We start from the raw sequence: 24853 nt of genomic DNA on the forward strand, positions 1-24853 counted from the left end.
GAAATAAATGAAATAGAGAACAGAAAAACTATAGAAAAAATTAATAGAACAAGGAGCTGGTTCTTTGAAAAGATCAACAAAATTGACAAACCCTTGGCAAGACTTACCAAGGAAAAAAGAGAAAGAACTCATATAAACAAAATCCAAAATGAAAGAGGCGAAATCACCACGGACACTGTAGATATACAAAGAATTATTGTAGAATACTATGAAAAACTTTATGCCACTAAATTCAACAACCTAGAAGAAATGGATAAATTCCTAGAACAATACAACCTTCCTAGACTGAGTCAAGAAGAAGCAGAAAGCCTAAACAGACCTATTAGTAGAGAAGAAATAGAAAAAAACATTATAAATCTCCCCAAAAATAAAAGTCCAGGCCCTGACGGCTATACCAGCGAATTTTATCAAACATTCAAAGGAGACTTGGTTCCTATTCTACTGAAAGTCTTCCAAAAAATTGAAGAAGAAGCAATACTTCCAAACACATTTTATGAGGCCAACATAACCCTCATACCAAAACCAGGCAAGGATGGCACAAAAAAAGAAAACTACAGACCAATATCTCTAATGAATACAGATGCTAAAATACTAAACAAAATACTAGCAAATCGAATACAACAACATATTAAAAAGATAATACATCATGATCAAGTGGGATTCATCCCAGAATCTCAAGGATGGTTCAACATACGTAAAACGGTTAACGTAATACACCATTATCAACAAAACAAAGAACAAAAACCACATGATCTTATCAATAAGATGCAGAAAAAGCTTTCGATATAATACAACACAATTTTATGTTTAAGACTCTCAACAAAATGGGTATAGGAGGAAAATATCTCAACATGATAAAGGCCATATATGATAAACCATCAGCTAACATCATATTAAATGGCACTAAACTGAAGGCTTTCTCCCTTAAATCAGGAACAAGACAGGGTTGTCCACTCTCTCCACTCTTATTTAATGTGGTACTAGAGGTTCTAGCCAGAGCAATCAGACAAGACAAAGAAATAAAAGGCATCCATATCGGAAAAAAAGAAGTAAAAGTATCACTTTTTGCAGATGATATGATTCTATACATCTAAAACCCCAAAGAATCCACAAAAAGACTACTAGAAACAATAAGCCCATACAGTAAGGTTGCAGAATACAAAATTAACATACAGAAGTCAATAGCCTTTCTATATGCCAACAATGAAACATTTGAGAACGAATTCAAAAGAATAATCCCCTTCACGATTGCAACAAAAAAAATAAAATACGTAGGAATAAACATAACAAAGAATGTAAAGGACTTATATAATGAAAACTATAAACCATTGTTAAGGGAAATCGAAAAAGATATGAGATGGAAGAATATTCCTTGTTCTTGGTTAGGAAGAATAAATATAATCAAGATGGCCATATTACCCAAAGCAATATACAAATTTAATGCAATTCCCATAAAAATTCCAATGACATTTTTTTTTTTTGTATTTTTCTGAAGCTGGAAACGGGGAGACAGTCAGACAGACTCCCGCATGCACTCGACTGGGATCCACCCGGCACGCCCACCAGGGGCGACGCTCTGCCCACCAGGGGGCGATGCTCTGCCCCTCCGGGGCATCGCTCTGCTGCGACCAGAGCCACTCTAGTGCCTGGGACAGAGGCCAAGGAGCCATCCCCAGCACCCGGGCCATCTTTGCTCCAATGGAGCCTTGGCTGCGGGAGGGGAAGAGAGAGACAGAGAGGAAGGAGGGGGGGGTGGAGAAGCAGATGAGCGCTTCTCCTATGTGCCCTGGCCAGGAATCGAACCCAGGTCCCCCGCACGCCAGGCCGACGCTCTACCGCTGAGCCAACCGGCCAGGGCTCCAATGACATTTTTTAAAGAAATGGAGCAAAAAATCATCAGATTTATATGGAACTATAAAAAACCCCGAATAGTCAAAGCAATCCTAAAGAAAAAGAATGAAGCTGGGGGCATTACAATACCTGACTTCAAACTATATTACAGGGCCACGACAATCAAAACAGCATGGTATTGGCAGAAAAATAGACACTGAGACCAATGGAACAGAATAGAAAACCCAGAAATAAAACCATATATATAAAAAAAAAAAAAAAAAAAATCAAATGCTTCTTTTTTTATCAGTTCATATTCATTCTGAAATATCCCCAAATTTTTGTGAGCAGTATATATATAAGATTACAGAAGTGGCTTCTTGGTCTATTCCAGAGAACATTTTATTATAAGCCTAAATTATGTGGTTTGGGGCTACATATACAGATGATAGACTATAAAGAGGGGAGAAGATGATTATAACATTTTTCAGGGTAGAGGTTATTCTAGAGTTGGGAAGGGACGTGAGAGACACAAGGAGGTTGCAGGTGCTGGGACTGTTCGGTCTCTTGCCCAGGTGACGGCTACAAAGGGGACCACTTGGGATTGATTGTACTCCATACCGGCACTGGCGCGCTTTTGCAAACATAATATATATATACTACATATTACAGTTTAAAAGGATGGGAGAAAAAAGAGGTATCTGACAAGAAGATGAAAATAAAAGTCCAAGAATATTCAGGTTGAAATGATTAATCTGTTAAACTATGTCCCAAACTCAGCCTTGTGAACTGGAGATGTGTTTTAGTCCTTGCAAGGTAGCCAGAAAAAAAGTTGCTAAACATTAACAACTTTTAGTTCTCAAAGTTAAGGTTCATATGAAGTTTCTAAGAATATTGGGGAAAAAAACAAACAAAAAAATCAAGAGTCATTATGGAGATCAGAGTAGGCACCTGACCCTCAAAGACAAAACAAAAACAAAAACAAAGCAAACTGTAAATTTCAGAGTTGGAACAGCTCTGCTAGTCCCTTTCCAGCTCTGGGTGGAGCAGGAAGGCTCAAGAGATGGTGCTGTCCACGACAGGGCAGGCCTGCGGGAGCAGGACAGCAAGGGGGGAGGGGCCAAGGGCAAGCTGTGCGGAGGCGGGGCGTTCCCACCGATGTCCTTCATCAGCAGGGATGCTGCTTTCCCTGCCATTCACCCCGACACAAAACACTAGCAACTGACAAATGTATACAGCCTAGAACGCTCTCCTTTTTGAAATTACTTTTTAAAAAGGTTTTTAAAAATAAATCCAAAACACTTATTTTATTAACAAGCATTTTAAAGTGAGGAAAAAGAAAAAGTACCTTCTGTATTTTCTTAAGGAAGTAGTAAAACAAAGTGGGTAAACACATGGGCCTTGGAGTCAGAAAAACCTGAATTTGAACCCTCCCCTTAGGCAAGTTACTTAACTTCTGTAACTCGGTTTCCTCATCTGTAGAAGGGGAATAATAACAGTACCTACTTCACAGAGTTGTTGGGAGGATGAACTGACATAATGATAACATATAAGTATTTATACTTAGCACAATCCTGGCATTCATTCATTCATCTCCATAATTACTGATGGAGAGTCTACTATTATGGGCCAAGTCCAAGGTTAGGAATTTCATGTACATCCGTAATAAAACAGAAAAAAATTCCTGCCTTATGGTTACCTGCTAAAGTGAGTGACCGACAATAACTATAAATGAGTACAGCTACAGCGTGCTGGAAACAGGACATGCTAAGGGGAAAGAACAGCAGGGAGGGCGGAGGGGAGTGGGCTACATTTAAAATAACAGTGACTGGCTTGACCAGGTGGTGGTGCAGTGGATAGGGCATTGGACTGGAACGCAAAGGACCCAGGTTCAAAACCCCGAGGTCACTGGCTTGAGCGCGAGCTCACCAGTTTGAGCGCAGGGTCTCTGGCTTGAGCGTGGGACCATAGACATGACCCCATGGTCGCTGGCTTGAGCAATGAGTCATTCGCTCTGCTGTAGCCCCCCCCCCAGTCAAGACACATATGAGAAAGCAATCAATGAACAACTAAGATGCTGCAACGAAGAACTGATGCTTCTCATCTCTCTCCATTCCTGTCTGTCTGTCTCTGTCTGTCAAAATAAATAAATAAATAATGGTGATTGGAGGGAATTTGTTGAGAAAGTGACATCTGAGCAAAGACTTGAAGGAGAAATTAATAAGGACCCTGAGGGACAAGTGTCCCTCTCAGTGGGTACAGTTAAATTAGAGACTAAGGCTTGACCTCTTCCAAGAGCAGCAAGGTGGTCTGTGTGCCTGGAGCAGAGTAAGTGAGGAGGAGGGAGGAGAAATAGGAGCTGAGGATCCAGTGACAGTGGCCGGACCGCGTGGGTGAGCAGACCAGTGGAAAGACTTGGGCTGTTACTCTAAGACAGATGGAAAGCCGCTGAGGATTCGGAGCAGGTGAGTACTCCACAAGCTCTCAGTTAGCTATTAATACCGATGGCTACTAAGGAACATATAAAAATTGTTAAGACAGGCATAATAAACTGAGGCGAGAACCGTGGATGCGGAGTGGGGATTCCCTAAGGTGATCTAGTCCAGAGAATCTTGGTAGAGAATGGATTACATGGGTGCGTGCATTTGTCTAAAATAACTCAACTGTATACTCAAAGACCTGTGAGTTTCACTATGAGCAAATTATACCTCAACTAACAAAAACTAGTTAGAAAAGAGGCAGTGGTTTTTACAAATCAATGATAAAGGTTATATGTACAGTACCTTAAGAGCACTTTTACTTTTTAAAAATGATACGCCTAACAACTGAGATAGGTCCCATCGTTTTTCATGTTTAGATGATTCAGAAGTCAAGTGAGTTGTCCACGGTCATCAGCTAGTAAGTGGGTGACTTACTGAGGTCCAGTCCAGTGTTCCACTCCATACACGGCTATGCTGCCACACAAACACTCACAGGCAGTTAAAAACGGTCACTCACGGCCTGAGTCTCAGTGACCGCATCTAAAGCACACATCACCCTAAATGATCACCAGCAGTCCTTTCAGGCATGGAATCCTGTGCTTCCGGAACACTGGCTGGGAGGCAGCATAGGAATAGAGAGGCAGAGGTGTGGGGACAGCCAGGCAGAACTGGGTCGGAATCTGGGCCTTGTCATTTACATTGGACATTCGTGAAGTTATTCATTCTCAGACTTAAGACTTGATACACAGTGGACTATAACGTCTCCCTTGTAGGTTTGTTATGGAGAGAGCTACTGTATTAGTGACTGATACACAGCATACCTAAGTTATTATTCCTAAATTCAAAATTCCTTTAAAAATTCATCCTTTTTTTTTTTTTTTTTTTTTTTTTTTTTTTTTTTTTTTTTTTTTTTTTTTTTTCTTTTTCATTTTTCTGAAGCTGGAAACAGGGAGTGACAGTCAGACAGACTCCCGCATGCGCCCGACCGGGATCCACCCGGCACGCCCACCAGGGGCGGTGCTCTGCCCCCCAGGGGGCGATGCTCTGCCCATCCTGGGCGTCGCCATATTGCGACCAGAGCCACTCTAGCGCCTGAGGCAGAGGCCACAGAGCCATGCCCAGCGCCCGGGCCATCTTTGCTCCAATGGAGCCTTGGCTGCGGGAGGGGAAGAGAGAGACAGAGAGGAAAGCGCGGCGGAGGGGTGGAGAAGCAAATGGGCGCTTCTCCTATGTGCCCTGGCCGGGAATCGAACCCGGGTCCTCCGCACGCTAGGCCGACGCTCTACCGCTGAGCCAACCGGCCAGGGCTAAAAATTCATCCTTTTTAGCCTGACCAGGTGGTGACACAGTTGACAGAGCGTCAGACTGGGATGCAGAGGACCCAGGTTCGAGACTCCGAGGTCACCAGCTTGAGCGCGGACTCATATGGTTTGAGCAAAGCTCACCAGTTTGGACCCAAGGTTGCTGGCTTGAGCAAGGGGTTACTTGGTCTGCTGAAGGCCCATAGTCAAAGCACTTATGAGAAAGCAATCAATGAACAACTAAGGTGTCGCAACAAAAAACGGATGACTGATGGGTTCTCATTTCTCTCTGTTCCTGTCTGTCCCTATCTCTCTCTCTCTCTGACTCTCGCGCTGTCTCTATATAAAAAACAAAACAAAACAAAAATACACTCAACCTTTTTACATGGCAAAGATAAATTCTGCAAAGCTTTACTCAAAGAAGATACATACCTTAAATGAAACTGCCCCATTATTATTACGAACAGGAAAGGATTTCTCTTCCATTGCCTGAGGAGACACAACAACCTGTTTTAGTACACTGGCAGAAAAAGGAGGCTAATAAAAGTAAAGACTTTAAAAAAAGAAACCTAAAACATGTTTTCCTTAAACCCTAAATTTGCTGACCTTTAAAAGCTCACTGAGGCCTGACCTGTGGTGGCGCAGTGGGATAAAGCGTCGACCTGGAACACTGAGGTCGCCAGTTCCAAACCTTGGGCTTGCCTGGTCAAGGCACATATGGGAGTTGATGCTTCCTGCTCCTCCCCCTTCTCTCTCTCTCTCTCTCTGTCTCTCTCTCTCTCTGACTCCTCTCTCTCTCTCTAAAAAAATCAATAAATAAGATATTTAAAAAAAAAAAAAAAAAAAAAAAAAGCTCACTGAAAATAAAACCCACCATCCTTTCAAGATGTTAGAAATCCCCTTCCACAGAGAACGTTAATTCTTCACCCATTTCCTCTCCTCAGCTGTCTCTTCTGCCTCTTCACTAAGCCCCCACCCCTGCCCCATCCCCCCTTTTCCTGGAAGAGCACTTCTCTGCTCTTAGAGCTTTGGCATAAGGATGCCAACCCAGGTCATGCCCTGACCATCACCTGGACTCCACTTGTGATTTCAAATGATCGATGCATTGCCCTTGGTATGACGAACAAAGTAATGAAAAGAATTACTGACATGCGCAACACGGATGCACTAAACACAACTGTGCTGCATGCAAGCCCTAGACGAGCACATGTGCAACATCGATCTGTGTCAAGTTGTACAGGACTCATCTACAGTGACAGGCCAGTGGTGGCTGCGGCTCAGGGCAATGACAAAGGGGCAGGAGAAACTTGTGGGGTGATGGATACGGTTGCTACCTTGATTGCAGTGACAGCTTCACAAGTATACATCTAAGTCAAAACTTATCAAACTGCCATTTTAAATATAATACTCCCCTTATCTGCAGGGAATACATTCCAGGACCCCCAGCGGATGCCTGAACCCGCAGATAGTACCAAACCCTATATGTACAGTTTATGTATTTTCCTATATATCCATACCTATGATAAAATTTCATTTATAAATTAGGCAGTTTCACAGAAAGATTCGCTTTTCCTATAGCTCTTAGTAACTTCACATTTTCTCTTTCCTTATTAAGTCAAAGATGTTCACCTTTTCACATAAAGGAAGCCTCTCACTGTCACATCTGAACTGCCTGCATAACCAGTTTTGCTCTCAGGGGCGTTACTGAATAAAATAAGGGTGACCTGAACAAACACTGTGGTGTCACGATAGTTGGTCTCAGAACCGCAATGACGACTGAATGACTGGGCAGGGAGAGCAGACACAGCTGGCACTGCATTACGTAAGAGCCTTCTCTCTGCTCCAAATATGTACCGTTTCCTCAAACAGGCCAGTGCCCAGCACCTGTCATGCTTATTTCCACTTCAGTATTCATTCCCTTCCTTCTCTTCTTCCCCAAACAAATCCACCAGCTTCAAGCCCAGATGACACCTCGTTCCAGAGGCTCTCCAGACGGCTCACCTCGCTCTCAGTGCACTAGGCTGGCCCTTTATCACAGCAGTGCTGTACAAGGCAGCACTCAGTGTCACTTTGAAATTGTTTCAGTGTGTCAACATCATTGCCCCAGATAGATGGCAGCTGCCTGTAGCTCAGGCACGTGCGTGTATATACATGTTCTTGTGTGTGCATATGTATATACATAAATTAACGTATGCACACATATACACGTATAGCCAGAAAAGTTGAGCACAAGTTGGTGGTTAGTTCTTACCTTTGAATCGACTGTACTTCTTTTTGACTTTCCACTCTCTAGAAGTAGAAACATTTAGAAGGTATTACTGTAGGATTCAGCCTCAGATGTATAGTAACAATATCATTTTATGAGACTCTAGCTTGTCTAATTTCAAAAAACTCAACCCAAAATTTATTATATTATAGATGCGATCTAAGAAACATTAACATTCAGTACCAACAGGGAACTCATCTTGAAATAATCCACGGTACTGTATGTTATTGCCAGAGATGCCACGTGGAGTGACTTTCCTGATTTTCTAAGTAATCATATTTGAAAACAGATCACTGTGCCCTGACCAGATAGCTCAGTTAGTTAGAGCATCATTCCAAAGCACAAAGGTGGCTGGTTCAATCCTGTCAGGGGGATCCCTTCCTCTCTCTCTGAAGACAATAAAATAAACTTTCAAAAAAATTTTAAGAATAAAGAAAACAGATCACTGTTTAAAATAAATATATATGAGATCTGTTTACACACATGGAAAAGCTAATTGCAAATAATACTAGCATACTTTATTTTTGCACAGCAAGAAATGTTAAGATTGCTAATGGTTTCTTTCATGGAACAGAAAGGGCACCTGGGCCTTATTTCTACTTAAGATACTCTTCATGAGGAAGACAGGACTCCAAACTCCCTGCAGGAAGAGAGAGCGTTTCAGAAGGAAAGAAGGAAACGAAACTGTCCTGCCCAGGAAGTGGTTACTGAGCGAAGGACCTGGACAAGTCCATGGTGCACAGACATTAAACCACATCATCACATGAATGTCTGTGAAAAGTATGTCTTTTAATTTGGGTCAGAGTTTTGACAAAGAAAAATGCGTAAATAATATCATAAATATGCAATTATCTTGAAAAAATGCATATAAATTATTATACAAACCTAACAGTTAATAATAAAAGAGGTGATAAACATAAAATAATCAACATACAGAGAAAAGATGCAACATAGTAGTAACAGTGAACACAAAAATAAGAATACCTTTTCTGCCTTTCGGTTTAATATTCACACACACACACACACACGGCCAGTATTGCCAGTACTGGCTAGGTCACGGTGATATGGGCGCTATTCCCACATATTTTCTGATAGGAGTACATAAATCCACACAGCTCATTTGGAAAGGAACTGAAAATATGCATCAATACTCTTAAATGTATTCAGATTCTCTGAACCAGATAGTCCAATTCTGGGAACCCATCCTAAATAAAGTTCTATATATGAAAACAGTTCTACAAACAAGAAAGTTCAATGTAGCAATATTTATAATGGTATCAAAATGAAAATACGTCTCTTTAAAGGGAAAGGTTGAGCAAATTACAGTATCATTTAACAGGATAGCTGAAAGTATAAAATATCTTAAAGTTAAGTGAACAGGAATGCTCAAAGTGTTATTTATACATGACTATGATTTTTTTTTAATTTATTTATTTTTTACAGAGACAGAGAGTGAGTCAGAAAGAGGGATAGACAGGGACAGACAGACAGGAACGGAGAGAGATGAGAAGCATCAATCATTAGTTTTTCATTGCGCGTTGCAACACCTTAGTTGTTCATTGATTGCTTTCTCGTATGTGCCTTGACCGTGGGCCTTCAGCAGACCGAGTAACCCCTGGCTGGAGCCAGTGACCTTGGGCTCAAGCTGGTAGGATTTTGCTCAAATCAGATGAGCCCACGTTCAAGCTGGTGACGTCGGGGTCTCAAACCTGGGTCCTCGGCATCCCAGTCCGATGCTCTATCCACTGCACCACCGCCTGGTCAGGCATGACTATGAATTTTAAAAATTAAATTTTCTAACTTAAAAAACAAGCTCACCCTGGCCTATTGGCTCCTTGGTAGAGCGTCAGCCTGGCGTGCAGGAGTCCTGGGTTCGATTCCCGGCCAGGGCACACAGGAGAAGCGCCCATCTGCTTCTCCACCCCTCCCCCTCTCCTTCCTCTCTGTCTCTCTCTTCCCCTCCTGCAGCCAAGGCTCCACTGGAGCAAAGTTGGCCAGGCACTGAGGATGGCACCATGGCCTCTGCCTCAGGCGCTAGGATGGCTCTGGTTGCAACAGAGCATCGCCCCCTGGTGGGCATGCCGGTGGATCCTAGTAGGGCGCATGCAGGAGTCTGTCTGACTGCCTCCCCGTTTCCAACTTCAGAAAAATACAAAAAAAAAACAAAAACAAACAAGCTCAGAGAGAAACATCCATTACAACCCTGGCCAGTTGGCTCAGCAGTAAAGTGTCGGCCTGGTGTGTGGAAGTCCTGGGTTCAATTCTTGGTCAGAGCACACAGGAGAAGTGACAATCTATCTGCTTCTCCATCTCTCTCTCTCTCTCTCTCTCTCTCTCCTTCTCCTCCTTCTCCTGCAGCCATGGCTGGAATGAGCAAGTTGGTCCCAGGGGCTAAGGATGGCTCCATAGCCTCCACCTCAAGCATTAAAATAGCTTAGTTGCTGAGCAGCGGAGCAGCAGGCCCCAGATGGGCAGAACATGAGTCCTAAACCATGGCTGCCCAGCAGATCCTGGTCAGGGTGCATGCAGGAGTTTGTCTCTCTACCTCCCTGCCTCTCACTTGATAAAAAAAAAAAAAAAAGAAACATCCATTACTAAAATTTTAATACTGGGACTAAGGAGCAATGATGGTTCTTTATTCACTTCCATGTTTCCACATTTTTCTTTAATGATTATGTATTTTAGTATAAAATAATGCCAAGATCATGTCTATTTATACTTAGGAACAAAAAGAGTCTATGAAGCCGGGCAGTGAAGAAAATACTAGTTGTTACCTTACATTTACCTTGTTTTTTCTCAGTCTGCCTGCCTGTTGACACGGGGTCAGCACCAGCCTCCTGGCTCTGGCCAAGGACTTTCTCATCCTTGCTGAAGATGATCTTTGGTAATTGGGTACCAGTTTCTGGTGGAGATTTTATTTTCAATCTATATTCAAGTAAGATAGAAGAAAAAAAGTTCAAAGTAATGCTTACAGCCATTTAAGTGTTGTATGTTAGCCACTGCTTCAAGTTCTAAGTTCAACATCTCACGTGGTCCTATGATGTAGACTGTACCACCTGCATGTTACAGATGCTGAAATGGAGGTTCAGAAACGGAACCATGCCCCACAGGGGGGGCCAGTGAGTCTCTAAGCCTCGGTGGACACGTGACCTAAACTGGTACAGTCAAGCTGAAGGGAAGCACTTCTAGTCCTGCCTGGGGAGAAGCCTTCTGGTCCTTCCCTTGGCTCCCTTCACTGAGCACACCACACTATTGCACACTGCTCTGCCTCTGTATAGAATGTTCCCGTGGCCAGAAATGCTATTCCCCTTCTACTCACTGTTGATGTCTACACACTAGCAGATGGGTTGGGCCAACAGTTACCGGAAGCCTTCCCTCCTCTCCCCCTGCTTATCAGTCTCTCTGCCCCGCTTCCCTACTCTGCCGTGATCACTGCAACGACTGTTCTCTCTCCCTCTTCTTGTTTTTAAATGTATTTATTTATTTTAAATTTTTTTTAATTTTCTTACAGAGATAGAGAGTGAGTCAGAGAGAGGGATAGACAGGGACAGACAGACAGGACAGAGAGATGAGAAGCATCAATCATTAGTTTTTCATTGCGCGTTGCAACACCTTAGTTGTTCATTGATTGCTTTCTCATATGTGCCTTGACCGCGGGCCTTCAGCAGACCGAGTAACCCCTTGCTCAAGCCCCCCTTGGGTTGAAGCTGGTGAGCTTTTGCTCAAACCAGATGAGCCCACGCTCAAGCTGGCTACCTTGGGGTCTCGAACCTGGGTCCTCTGCATCCCAGTCTGATGCTCTATCCACTGCGCCACTGCCTGGTCAGGTTCATCTTGTTTTTAATCTCTAGCACTCAGCACAGGATACTCAAATGGTAGATACTCAAAAAATGGTAGCTTAAAGACCAAATTCCCCCTAACTTTACTCTAGAATTGAACTGAAGGAGTATTAGAATTACTTACTCACTTCTGGAGATGTTTAGGATTAGAAGGGGGACAGAGACAAGATGTTTCCTTAAAATACAGTAATTCATATCTTCATCCTAAGAAAGAAAGACCCAATTATATATCACTGTTTTCCTTCACACTAGAACAAGAAAAGAAAGTTTTCAGGAACAAGACAAATAAGTGACCCAGCCTCCACTGCAAACAATACAACTGCGGGTGCACCGGTATCTGGAAGTCACAGCAGCCCCACCCCCAGAAAACAGCCGGACAGAAACCGAGTGCCCACCAGTGTCTTAAGCCCAAGTGAAAGGAGTGATGGGTTATGCATTTAATGCTCACCAAGTAAGAAGAAAATCCATCGTTCTTTGTTCGGTCGAGGCTGAATCCAATCTAAGAGGGGTAACAAGAGCAGAAGTAAATGCCCACACCATGGCCTGGTGTCCATAGTTTTCTTACTCAGAGAGAAGAAAAGGCTCTTTTGACCTCACCTCGTCTCGGTTTTCTTAGCATTCATTTTGTAAGAAGGATCACCAATTCCAAAAATTATTCAAGAATTACAACTTAAGTGGTAAAAATAAAACTACCTGCCTGACCTGGGGTGGTGCAGTGGACAGAGCACCAACTTGGAAGGCTGAGGTTGCTGGTGTGAAACCCGGGGCTTGCCTGGTCCAGGTACATCCAAGAAGTAACTACTCTGAGGTGATGTTTCCCCACTCCCCCTTTCCTCTCTCTCTCTCAAATCAAGAAATCTCAAAAAAAATTTTTTTAAATAAAACTATCTGATGCCTGCTCTCAAGTTTTACTCTCTCCACATTCCGATACTTCTTATTTAAGCATGGGGCAAAGCTCTGAGCTAGGAACAGAAAAGGGCAAAGCCTGATGTCCCGGAAGGGCACTTACAGTGAGGTCCTTGTCTGTGGCGCCTTCAGGCTCGTTCACTGAAAGGCTACTAACATTGACCACCATGTACCCGTCCTTGAAGAATCCAAAGGTGTTCAGATGAACCTTATGCCTCACGTCATCCTAAAAAAGATTTGGTGATAAAATTAGTAATATGGAGAGGTTAACTTGATTATTTCACCTATTCATTTGCCTAGTATCTAGTTTCCTGCTAGCTAACCAATGTTTCCATATACTGAGTAAAATATACAGCTATGGTACCTTATCTTGTTTCAAAAGCTGAAGTTTACTCATCAGAACTCATAAGTTATCAACAGTTTTGCAGAAGAAAGCACATAATAGATGCAGTTTATCCTGATGCACTTGTGATGGTCCAGACTTGGTGGTCAGTTGGAACGTGAATTCCAGGTAATGAAGAACAACATTCTAGCCCTTCTCGCATCCTTCCTGCTAGTACAGGCCTAGCATCCAGTAGGCACTCAAAACCAAGCTGCGGGTTAGGAGGAAGTCCGGGAGTAGCCAAAACTGCCCTGAGAATAAACTCATTTATATAAACCTACTAACAAGCTATATGCAACTGGCTCCTCCCACTGCAGGATGACAAGGAATAACTGCCATTACTTTTCTAAGCTGTAATTTTTTTTTTTACATAGGTTCATTTGCCTTGAAAAAGGGTGTTATATATATGATGGGTTTCAGGAAATAAAGCCTTATGCAAGAGTAATCCCAGGGACTAGCCAGGTAAAGACAGAATCTTCTGGACACAGGACAATCCTGAGGTTTGCTGAAATTGAACCACTTGGGCAAATGCCTATCATACTTGCTTGAAACCATATCAAATAGGCGATTCCAATCCCAACTAAGTCAATAAATTTAAGGCTGATAAAAACGAACTGGGCCTGACCAGACGGTGGCGCAGTTGCCCTGGGATGCAGAGGACCCAAGTTCGAAACCCCAAGGTTGCCAGCTTGAGCACAGGCTCACCAACTTGAATGTGGGGTCATTGACCTGAGTGTGGGATCACAGACATGACCCCATGGTCGCTGGCTTGAGCCCAAAGGTTGCTGGCTTAGGGCCAAATGTCACTGGCTTGAAGCCCAAAGTCACTGGCTTGAGCAAGGGGTCAATGGCTCGGCTGGAGCCCCCCAGGTAAAGGCACATATGAGAAAGCAATCAGTGAACAACTAAGGTGCTACAATGAAGAAATGATGCTTCTCATCTCTCTCCCTTCCTGTCTGCCTGTCCCTATCTGTCCCTCTCTCCGTCTGTCTCTCTAGCTAAAAAACAAAAAAAATCCACAAAAAACAAAAAGCTAACTTACTTTAAGCCAGTGGTCCCCAACTTTTTTTGAGCCACGGACCGGTTTAATGTCAGAAAATATTTTCATGGACCGGCCTTTAGGGTGGGATAGATAAATGTATCACGTGACCGAGACAAGCATCAAGAGTGTGTCTTAGACGGATGTAACAGAGGGAATCTGTTCATTTTTTTTTACATTTTTTGAAAATAAAACATGGTTCAGACTTAAATATAAATAAAATGGAAATAATGTAAGTTATTTATTCTTTCTCTGCGGACCAGTACCAAATGGTCCACAGCCCAGGGGTTGGGGACCACTGCTTTAAGCCAATATAATTAGTCAGAAGGGTCTAGGGAGCTAGGGCTTATATGGAAGTTCTCACACTCTAGTAATGGTGAGGACCCTACAGGAAGAACTCTATAATAAAGCTCTATTGTTCCTTAACTTCCTCTTCCCTTCTATAAATACCCCTCCCATCTTGACACACAAGGCCCGTGTGTGCATGTGGCTTACCATGTCTGCATGCAGAGCATTGCAATTCTTTCTTTTTCCCAAATAAATCCTTTCTGGTGACAAAATAACCAGTTATTATTTTTTAGTTGACAAGGCCACCAGAGCACAGGTATTGTAACAGAGTGAAATGCTTGGTCCCACTCCATGTTTGGGCCTGAGTGGGTTGATGGCCCTCAGGTAAACAGCTCCTGCTTTAGACATGCTAATCATTAGAGGAACTCTGCTTGGTGTTGAGTTTTTATAAAAACAGCCCCTTCCATTGATGTAAGAGAAGCCTGAACCCTGTACTTTCTTAAGATGGATTTGAGAAACTACTCAATGCCTTTTCGCTCAATAAGCCTTTCCTTATTCCAAACTCAGATGTTTATGAGGTTTGGCTTTTCTAGGCAGCGGGTGAATGAACTTTGGACTAGTAACAATATTAGTGAATACCTCTAAAATTGAGGTCCGACAAAGAGAGTCACGAGTTTCACATGGAGAATTTTTTGCGCAAATTGGAACACCTTCAATAAGTTTGCAGTAAGTTAACAACAGTAAGTACCTCCTAAATGCAAGGCACTATGCTAAACAATTTTCTAAAATGTACATTTGGTTCTTCCTCAAATTTGCATAATCATTTTTGCTAGTGTTTTTTGCTTCTTGCTCATATTTTTAAATTCCATCTTTTGTTTTTTCCAATTTTAAATATAGCTATTTTACAACACACTGAGGTGCTCTGTGGTCTAATTCTGCTCTTTGTTGTCTCTACACGGTGTTCATAGCAGGTTGTTTCTTTGCGGGAGGGGTAATGATTCATTTCCAGACTTGACTCTCCTGGACATTAGAGGCAGTCTAACTGCAAACACCAAGGGCCTAGGAGGAGAGGCTATGGATCAGATCTGCAGCAGAAAAATCGTAAGTCGTCCTTCCCCCACCACACGCACAGCTAAGACATACATCTTCTTGCCATTTTATTTCCTAGCCCACTTCCATTCAAGGAACACAGCTCTTCGAGAGCCTCATATTCTGGGCTGAGGAGAGGAACAGTTCCGGCCCCCTCCCTGCCTGGGTCGAAGGCTTTGTCTGGCTCCTGCTGACGCTCACCAGCTGTTCAAAACCCGAGGTCGTAGGGCCCAAGTTTCTGCAGTGCTTCAGGACAGCCCTCGCTTGTGTTCTTTTACCCACTGGAATTTCAGCTCCTTCTTGCAAGCTTTTTTTATTTTTGGGCCCCTGGGAATTTCCCTTATTTTCCTAGGAGCCCAGCTATGCATTTAAAGCATGTTGGCCAGACTTCCATTTCCTGGTGGGATGGAGTAGACTGCAGCAAACCAGTACTCCCAGGGAGAAGTAGAAAAGCCAGCCAAGATAATAGAAGTCATCTGCTGAAAGGCATTAGGCAGCTGCTAGAGCATAAAACCAGAAAAGCTAAAAGGCTCACGGCCTTTCTCAAGATTGTGAGAGATTAACGTCTTACAGAAAATGATTTGAGTGATTATGTTTTCAATCCTCCCAAAGGCATTACAAGGCTACTGACATCCTAGGTGAACACAAGAGAAATTAATTCAACTACATACGATGGATGCCTTAACAGTGGTCAGCAAACTCATTAGTCAACAGAGCCAAATATCAATAGTACAACAATTGAAATTTCTTTTGAGAGCCAAATTTTTTAAACTTAAACTATATAGGTACGTGCATTGTTATTAACTTAATTAGGGTACTCCTAAGCTGGCCTTTGCATCCGCACTCAAGGGGCCAAAGAGCCACAGGCGGCTCGTGAGCCTCAGCTTGCCGACCACTACAGACATGTGAAAAATAACCAAAGCCACTTCAAAATGGAGTCCGAGCTGCTATCCCAGTGGAACTAACTGCCTTGCAGGTCTTCTCAAACCTTCAGAATGTTAAAACTGGGCAAAACAATCTTTGGACTGGGCCTAAAGCGGCACTGTATTCCAACCGTCAGTAAAGACAATAGGAAAGCAGATTATCATGACTACCAGACTGAAAATATAAAACTTTCTTCAGAATTAGCATCCTCTGGTAGCTTTTCTGCACCTTCTATAGGCCTTCCCTCTATTCACATAATTGTTCCTCTTCCCTCTGTCAAACGCCCCTGCACTTCTCTCCTAGGAAAACTTGGGGTTTCGGCCTGCATCAGTGCTTCCTAGAGAGCTGTACTTTTGGATCTCAGATGAACACTGCTGCCTCTTGGTCTTTTATTTTCATGTTAAAAGACATTAGGGTTTCATACTTTCAAAATCCCCAGATGAGAAGGACAAACAGAGAGAGTAATAAAGAAAAACAAACAAATGCCTGCCCCATGCAACACCTGGATCACTCTCACAGACATTATACTAAGGAAACAAAGCCATATTTAATATAGGTGTCACAAATTCAAATGTGGGGGAAATACTCTACTGTGAGAAGGTCAAGATGGTGACTATTCTTGGGAAGGACAGACTTTAGTCACTTGGGGGAGAGGGACCTTAGGAGCTTTTCCAAGTGCTTGGTAACACTCTGTCTGTTGCTGGATGCACAAGTGTGTTTACCTCGTGAAAATTATCGTAAGAGTTGTATGCTTATAAGTATTTTTAGCATACATATTATTCTTCAATAAAGCTTACATTTTAAAAGTACGCTTGTTCTAATTTATCCAGCATTTAGATGCTGGATAGCAAATGGAAGCCTGTTAGATGATTTTCATACTCATTTAGTTCACTACAATGGATACTTTCCAGGTTTTTGGGGGAAGAATGTGTCAGTTGCAACCTCATAAGTTATTATTTTTTTTTCATATAAACAGTACATTATTTTATTGTTTTTCCTCACTTTTATATATATCATTTCAATAATACAATGCCATTAAAAACACATTTTTGAAGTGTTATTGAATAATCATAAGCCTCACACCAGCTCATTTTTTCAGCACTTACCCAGAACTGGGTTATGTGTCAAGATCTCTCCTATGATACCCAATCCACACTCGGCTCAGGGTGGTTAAGAGTAGTATCCCCATGAAGACAAAATTCAGAGAAGACAAAATTCAGAGATAAAATGACTACCGAGACTATGCCGACTACAGTGGTAAAGAAGGGATTTCAACAAAGATCTTATGTGAAAGCCTACTTGTAATACGAAAAAGTAATCATGATATAGTATTAAATGCAAGTGATACAACCTAGAAGAAATGGACAAATTCCTAGAAACAGCCTGACCAGGCGGTGGAGCAGTGGATAGAGCGTCGGACTGGGATGCGGAGGACTCAAGTTTGAGACCCCGAGGTCACCACCTTGAGCGTGGGCTCATCTGGTTTGAGCAAAAGCTCACCAGCTTGGACCCAAGATCACTGGCTTGAGCAAGGGGTTACTTGGTCTGCTGTAGCCCCCCCCCCCCCCCATCAAGGCACATATGAGAAAGCAATCAATGAACAACTAAGGTGTCGCAACGAAAAAGTGATGATTGATGCTTCTCATCTCTCTCCATTCCTCTCTGTCTGTCCCTATCTATCTGTCTCTGTAAAAATAAATAAATAAATAAAATAATTAAATCATTGAAAAAAAATCTTAAAAAAACATTCCTAGAAACATACAACCTATCAAGACTGAATCACAAAGGAACAAAATCTGAATAGACCAATAATGAGCATGGAGATTTAAATCTGTAATCAAATAGTTAAGGAAAAATTAACACCAATTCTTCTCAAACTCTTCCAAAAAACTGAAAAGGAAGAAACACTTCCAACTCATTTTTAAGACCAGTATTATCCTGATACCAAAGCCAGATAAGAACACTACAAGAAAATTACAAACTGATAGCTCTGATGAACAAAGATGCAAAACTACTGAATAAAATATTAGCAAACGGAACCCAACACCATGATCCAAAGGATCATATACCAAGATCAGATGGGATTTATCCCTGAGACGCAGGGATACTTCAACTTATGCAAATCAAATCAATAACTGTGATATAAAAATAAATGTGATACACCACATTAACAGAATGAAGGGGGGAAATCTTTATGATCATCTCAATAAATACAGAAAAACCACTTGACAAAATACATCTTTTTATGATAAAGACTCTCAATAATATAGATAATTAGGTACAGGAGGAATGTACCTCAGCATAATACAGACCAACTACGACAAGCCCATAGTTAGGATCATATACAACAGTAACAAGACAAGATGCCCACTCTCAACTCTCCTATTCAACATAGTACTGGAAGTAATTAGGCAAGAAAAAGAAATTGAAAAGAAGAAAAAATTGTCTTTGTTTGAAGATGATATATACTGTTCACAAAAATTAGGGGATATTTCAAAATGAATATGAAGGGGTAAAAAAAAGAAGCATTTGATTTTTTCTTATTAAACAAGAACATCGGGCCTGACCAGGCGGTGGCGCAGTGGATAGAGCAGGGGTAGTCAACCTTTTTATACCTGCCACCCACTTTTGTATCTCTGTTAGTAGGAACTTTTTCTAACCGTCCACCGGTTCCACAGTAATGGTGATTTATAAAGTAGGGAAGTAACTTTACTTTATAAAATTTATAAAGCAGAGTTACAGCAAGTTAAAGCATATAATAATAATTACTTATCAAGTAATTTATGTTCGATTTTTGCTAAGTTTGGCAGAATAAATCTTTATAAAACAACTTACTATAGTTAAATCTATCTTTTTATTTATACTTTGGTTGCTCCGCTACCGCCCACCATGAAAGCTGGAACGCCCACTAGTGGGTGGTAGGGACCAGGTTGACTACCACTTGGATAGAGTGTCGGACTGGGATGCGGAGGACCCAGGTTCGAGACCCTGTGGTTGCCAGTTTGAGTGCAGGCTCATCTGGTTTCAGCAAAAGCTCACCAGCTTGAGCCCAAGGTCGCTGGCACAAGCAAGGGGTCACTCGGTCTGCTGAACCCCCCCCAAGGCACATATGAGAAATCAACCAATGAAAACTAAGGAATCACAACAAAGAATTGATGTTTCTCATCTTTCTCCCTCCTGTCTGTCTGTCCCTATCTGTGCCTCTCTCTGACTCTGTCTCTGCCACAAAAAAAAAGAAAGAAGAATATCAGAAAAACAAACACGTCAAAGAAAGTTGTTCGATTATGCAAATGAGATGCAAAACCAACTTTTATTTCATTGGTGAAAATGCACTAAACAAAAGGCTGAAGGTACTGGAGTATCTGCACGTTCCTGATCCCCTAATTTTAGTGAGCAGTGTACATAAACAACACTAAGGACTCTACCAAAAAAGCCTGACCAGGCGGTGGCGCAGTGGATAGAGCGTTGGACTGGGATGCGGAGGACCCAGGTTCGAGATCCCGAGGTCGCCAGCTTGAGGCGGGCTCATCTGGCTTGAGCAAAGCTCACCAGCTTGGACGCAAGGTTGCTGGCTTGAGCAAGGGGTTACTCGGTCTGCTGAAGGCCCGTGGTCAAGGCACATATGAGAAAGCAATCAATAAATAACTAAGGTGTCGCAACAAAAAACTGATGATTGGTGTTTCTCATCTTTCTCCGTTCCTGTCTGTCTGTCCCTCTCTCTGACTCTCTCTCTGTCTCTGTAAAAAAAAAAAAAAAAAAAAAAACTACCAAAAAAAACCCTGTTAGAACTAATAAATTTAGTGAAGTTGCAGGATATAAGTATCAACATACAAAAATCAGTGACATTTTTATATTCACTAACAATGAAATACCTGAAAGAGAAATAAAGAAAACAATCTCATTTACAATAGCATCAAAAAAACAAAAAACTGGCCCTGTACAGATGGCTCGGTTTGTTAGAGCATCGTCCCAAAGCTCAAAGGTTCCTGGATCAATCTCTAGGCATGGCAGATGCAGGAACAGATGTTCCTGTCTCTCTCCCTTCCTCTCTCTACAAATCAATAAAATAAACAACAACAAAAAAATACCCTGGCCTGGTTGGTTAGAACATTGCCCTGAAGCCCAGAGGATGCAGGTTCAATCCTCGGTCAGAGCACATACAGGAACAAATTGTTCCTGTCTCTCTCTTGCTTTCTCCCTTCCAGTCTCTAAAATCAATAAAAGAAAAAAGCAAACAAACAAACAAAAAAACCCTTAGGAACAAATTTAACCATAGGTCCATGATGGCGAACCTATGACACGTGTGTCAGCACTGACACGCGTAGCCATTTTACATGACATGGCGCCCCGTACCAGAGAAGTATGAGAAGTATGGGGCCACATGCCGAGAAGGACGTTTCATCCTCGGCTCCTGCACGGCCAGGTGCAGTAGCCGAGGAGAAAACATTTGCTGTAGCGCAGACACTCTGTGCGGGAGGTCTGTAAGCCAAAACAACAGAACTCCGGCACAGAGTGTCTAGTTCTGGGGGATCTTTGACCTCACTTCCAGCCGGAGCAGAGAACAGCGGAATGCCGCGGGGGACACATCTCTGGGGCCCTGTGATCGCCATCACCAGCAACCACATAACCACAGCAACCATCATCCAGTCTACTGTTCTGGGGTGTCATGGATTTCTAATTGACCATCATCACTGAGATAAGTGAGGGGGAGGCTGGGAGAGGCGAGGGCCTGTGCGATGGGTGCCGTTTCCAGTCATTAGAAATAGCGGCAGTCACCTTAGTTTACATAAAATGCAACTTGCAGAATTTCTTTTTTTTTTTTAATTTTTTTTAATTTTTAATTTTATTAATTTTATTTTTTTGCAGAATTTCAAAGACAGCATCTGGGCTCAGGTGTTTGTCAACCTGAGATCAAAGCTTGAGAATCTGGAGAGGTGCCGCTTGGAGAATCAAGAGGAGTGCCACTACGAACAGGAAATTTGGAGTGCCTGGAACCGATTACCAGACACCTTTAGCACCCTGAAAAATATAGCAATGGCTTAACTCACAATTTTTCCCTTTACGTACTTTTGTGAGACCTTATTTTCAGCGTTAAATAATATCAAAACCAACAAAAAGAAACAGATTGACAGATGAAGTTAGTAGCGCTTGCTTGGGCTTGAAGTGTACAAAATACCAACCTTCAGTTGAAGATTTAGCCAATGAAATTCAGCAACAAAAATAGTCACTTATAGGTTAGTTAAAGAATTCCCCCTCCCCCTCACTTATCTTAGTTCACGGAATCCCACACAAGTTAAATAATATCAAGATCCACAAAAGAAATCGACTGACAGATGAACAAAGAAGTCACTAAGCAGGTAAGTTAAATAATTAGTTTTTGGTTTATTAAATAGTTATATATTACAGCCTGACCAGGTGGTGGCGCAGTGAATAGAGCGTCGAACTGGGATGCAGAGGACCCAGGTTCGAGACCCCGAGGTCGCCAGCTTGAGCGCGGGCTCATCTGGCTTGAGCAAAAAGCCCACCAGCTTGAACCCAAGGTCGCTGGCTCCAGCAAGGGGTTACTCGGTCTGCTGAAGGCCCGCAGTCAAGGCACATATGAGAAAGCAATCAATGAACAACTAAGGTGTTGCAACGCGCAATGAAAAACTAATGATTGATGCTTCTCATCTCTCTCCTTTCCCGTCTGTCTGTCCCTGTCTATCCCTCTCTCTGACTCACTCTCGGTAAAAAATAAAAATAAATAAAAATAAATAAATAAAAATAGTTATATATTACAGTTATACATTTTTGTAATTTAAACTATAAATATCACAAAATTATGGGGTTTTTTTCTCGAAGTGACACACCACCTGAGTTATGCTCGGTTTTTTGGCGAATTTTGACACACCAAGCTCAAAAGACTGCCCATCACTGCCATAGGTGAAAAATCTATACACTAAAAACTACAAAAATATTGATAAAAGAAATTAAAGACATAGTGGGTAGAAAGATAATCTGCATTCATAGATTGGAAGAATTAAACTTTTTAAAATGTCTACACTGTCCAAAGCAATCTATAGATTCCATGCGATCCCTATCAAAATTCCAATGGTATTTTTCAGAAATAGAAAAAAAAATCCTAAACTCATATGGAACAACAAAATATCACATTAGCCAAAGCAATCTGGAGTAAGAGGAAAAACTTGAAGGCATCACATTGCCTGATTTTAAAATCTATTCAAACACAGTAAAGTATGGCATGAAAACAGGCATATAGACCAATGGAACAGAACAGAAAGCCCAGAAATAAACCCACACCTTTAGTCAACTAGTCTTCAACAAAGACGCCAAGAACACACAGTAAGGAAAGAACAGTCTCTTCAATAAATGGTGTTAGGAAAACTGGATATTCACATACATTAAACAAAAATGGATCCTTATCTTACACCGTATACCAACAGCTCAAAATGGATCCAAGATTTAAATGTAAGATCTGAAACTGTATAACTACTTCAGGAAAACATAGTAAAAAGCTTTCTGACGTTGGTCTGAGCAACAATTTTTTGAATGGAAAACAAAAGCACGGGTAACAAAAGCAAAAATAGAAAAAAATGGGATTGCATCAAACTAAAAAGCTTCACCCTGGCCGGATACCTCAGTTGGTCAAGCATCATCCTGATGCACAGAGGTTGCTGGTTCAATTCCTCTCTCTCCGAAATCAATAAATAAAAACCATTAAAAAATAAAAAGAAGAGGTGCCCAACACCACTGACCACTAATCACCAGGGAAATGCACCTCACACCTGTTAGAATGGCTATTCTCACAAAGTCCAAAGGCAAGGGGAGAATACTGGGATGATAAACAGTGATGGATGTAGACCTGACTTGGGAGGTGAGCGCACAAAGCTGTGCACACAGATGTGTTGTAGAACTGAGTACCTGAAACCTGTATAATTATGTTAACCAGTGTCACCCAATAAAAACTTTTTTAAATAGTCAAAAGACAAGTGTTGATGAGGTGTGGGGAAAAGGGAGCCCTTATATACTGTTTATGGGAATATAAACTGGAATAGTTATTATGAAAAACAACACGTAGGTTTCCCAAAAAATTAAAAATAGAACTACCACAGGATCTAGCAATCCTACTTCTGGGCATTCGTCCAAAGGAAATAAAATCACTATCTCAAAGAGATAGCTGCACTCCCCTGTTCACTGTAGTATTCACAATAACTAAGATAGGAAAACAGCCTAAGTGGTTGTCAAGGGATGAATAAAAAATAAACACACAGGCCCTAGCCTGGTTGCTCAGTAGGTCAAGTGTTGTCTTCACGGCAAAGTTTACAGGTTTGACTCCTGGTCAGGGCATGAGCAGGGGGTCCTTGGATTATGACAGTCTTGACATACATTTCAAGTTTACAATGCTCACTCCCATAAAAACTAAAAAATTGAGGTGTATTTCAGCTTACACCATTAGTGTCGTACTTACGGTATAGGTGAGCAAACTAGTTTTGCTGAGCGCAGCAGAAGAATACAGAGTATTCTTTTTCTGTGCCTTAGATGTGTTTTTATGTTCTAGATTATGATTTCACAACTGTGTTAGGATAGGTAAGTGACTTAGGCTTGGGTGTGTTTTGACTTACACCAAAATTTGGGTTACATCACTATCATAGAAATGGAACTGTGTCGTAAACCCGAGGACCTCCCTGTACAAGAAGCAATCAATGAGTGCACAACAAAATGGAACAAAGAAGTGAAACGAGTTGATGCTTCTCTCTCTCTCAAATCAATGAAAAGATTTTTTAAAAGAAAAAAATACATACACACACCCAAAATGGTTTACTATTCAGCTTTTAAAAGAAAGAAATCAGCCCTGGCAGGTAAGCTCTGCAGTAGACCATCAGACCAGCGGCGTGTGGAAGTCCTGGTTCAATTCCAAGTCAGGGCACACAGGAGAAGCGACCATTTGCTTCTCCAACCCTCCCTCCCTCTTTCTCTCTTCCTTTCCTGTGGCAATGGATCAAAAAAGCCCAAAATGGCTGGAGCAAGTTGGCCTGGGTGCTGATGATGGCTCTATGGCCTCGCCTCAGGCACTAAAAGAGCTCGGTGCCAAGCAACGGAGCAGTGGCTCCAGATAGGCAGAGCATCAACCCCAGACAGGGGTTGCTGGGTGGATCGCATGCAGGAGTCTATCTCTCTGCCCCCTGCCACTCACTTCATAAAAAGAACAAAGAAAAAAAGGAAACCTTATCATTCGTATCAACATCAGTGAAACTGTAGGACAGTATGCTAAGTGAAATAAACCAGATACAAAAATGCAAATACTACATGATTAGCCATTTAGATTTTTCTTTTGTGAAATACCTTTTTTATATCCTATGTCCACTTTCCTTTTGGATTTTTTTAAGTTCTTTATACAGTGTGTCTATAAAGTCATGATGCACTTTTGACCGGTCACAGGAAAGCAACAAAAGATGATAGAAATGTGAAATCTGCACCAAATAAAAGGAAAACTCTCCCAGTTGCACAC

The 24853-nt window shown here is 41.9% G+C and overlaps 1 protein-coding gene across 1 annotated transcript in view; it reads right to left on the reverse strand.

The window, feature by feature from the left end:
* The window catches only part of GPR107 (G protein-coupled receptor 107), a 79762-nt gene that overhangs the window by 45311 nt on the left and 9598 nt on the right, over window positions 1–24853 (reverse strand). The window contains exons 2-7 of the mRNA XM_066366919.1: window positions 12726–12848; window positions 12165–12215; window positions 11841–11920; window positions 10663–10802; window positions 7863–7900; window positions 6044–6100 (exon numbers count right to left, since the gene is read on the reverse strand). Of these exons, the coding sequence (XP_066223016.1) occupies window positions 6044–6100; window positions 7863–7900; window positions 10663–10802; window positions 11841–11920; window positions 12165–12215; window positions 12726–12848 (489 nt within the window). The remainder of the gene's footprint in view (window positions 1–6043; window positions 6101–7862; window positions 7901–10662; window positions 10803–11840; window positions 11921–12164; window positions 12216–12725; window positions 12849–24853) is intronic.

The sequence above is a fragment of the Saccopteryx leptura genome, chromosome 2, assembly GCF_036850995.1.
Source record: "Saccopteryx leptura isolate mSacLep1 chromosome 2, mSacLep1_pri_phased_curated, whole genome shotgun sequence".
Taxonomy (NCBI): Eukaryota; Metazoa; Chordata; class Mammalia; order Chiroptera; family Emballonuridae; genus Saccopteryx; species Saccopteryx leptura.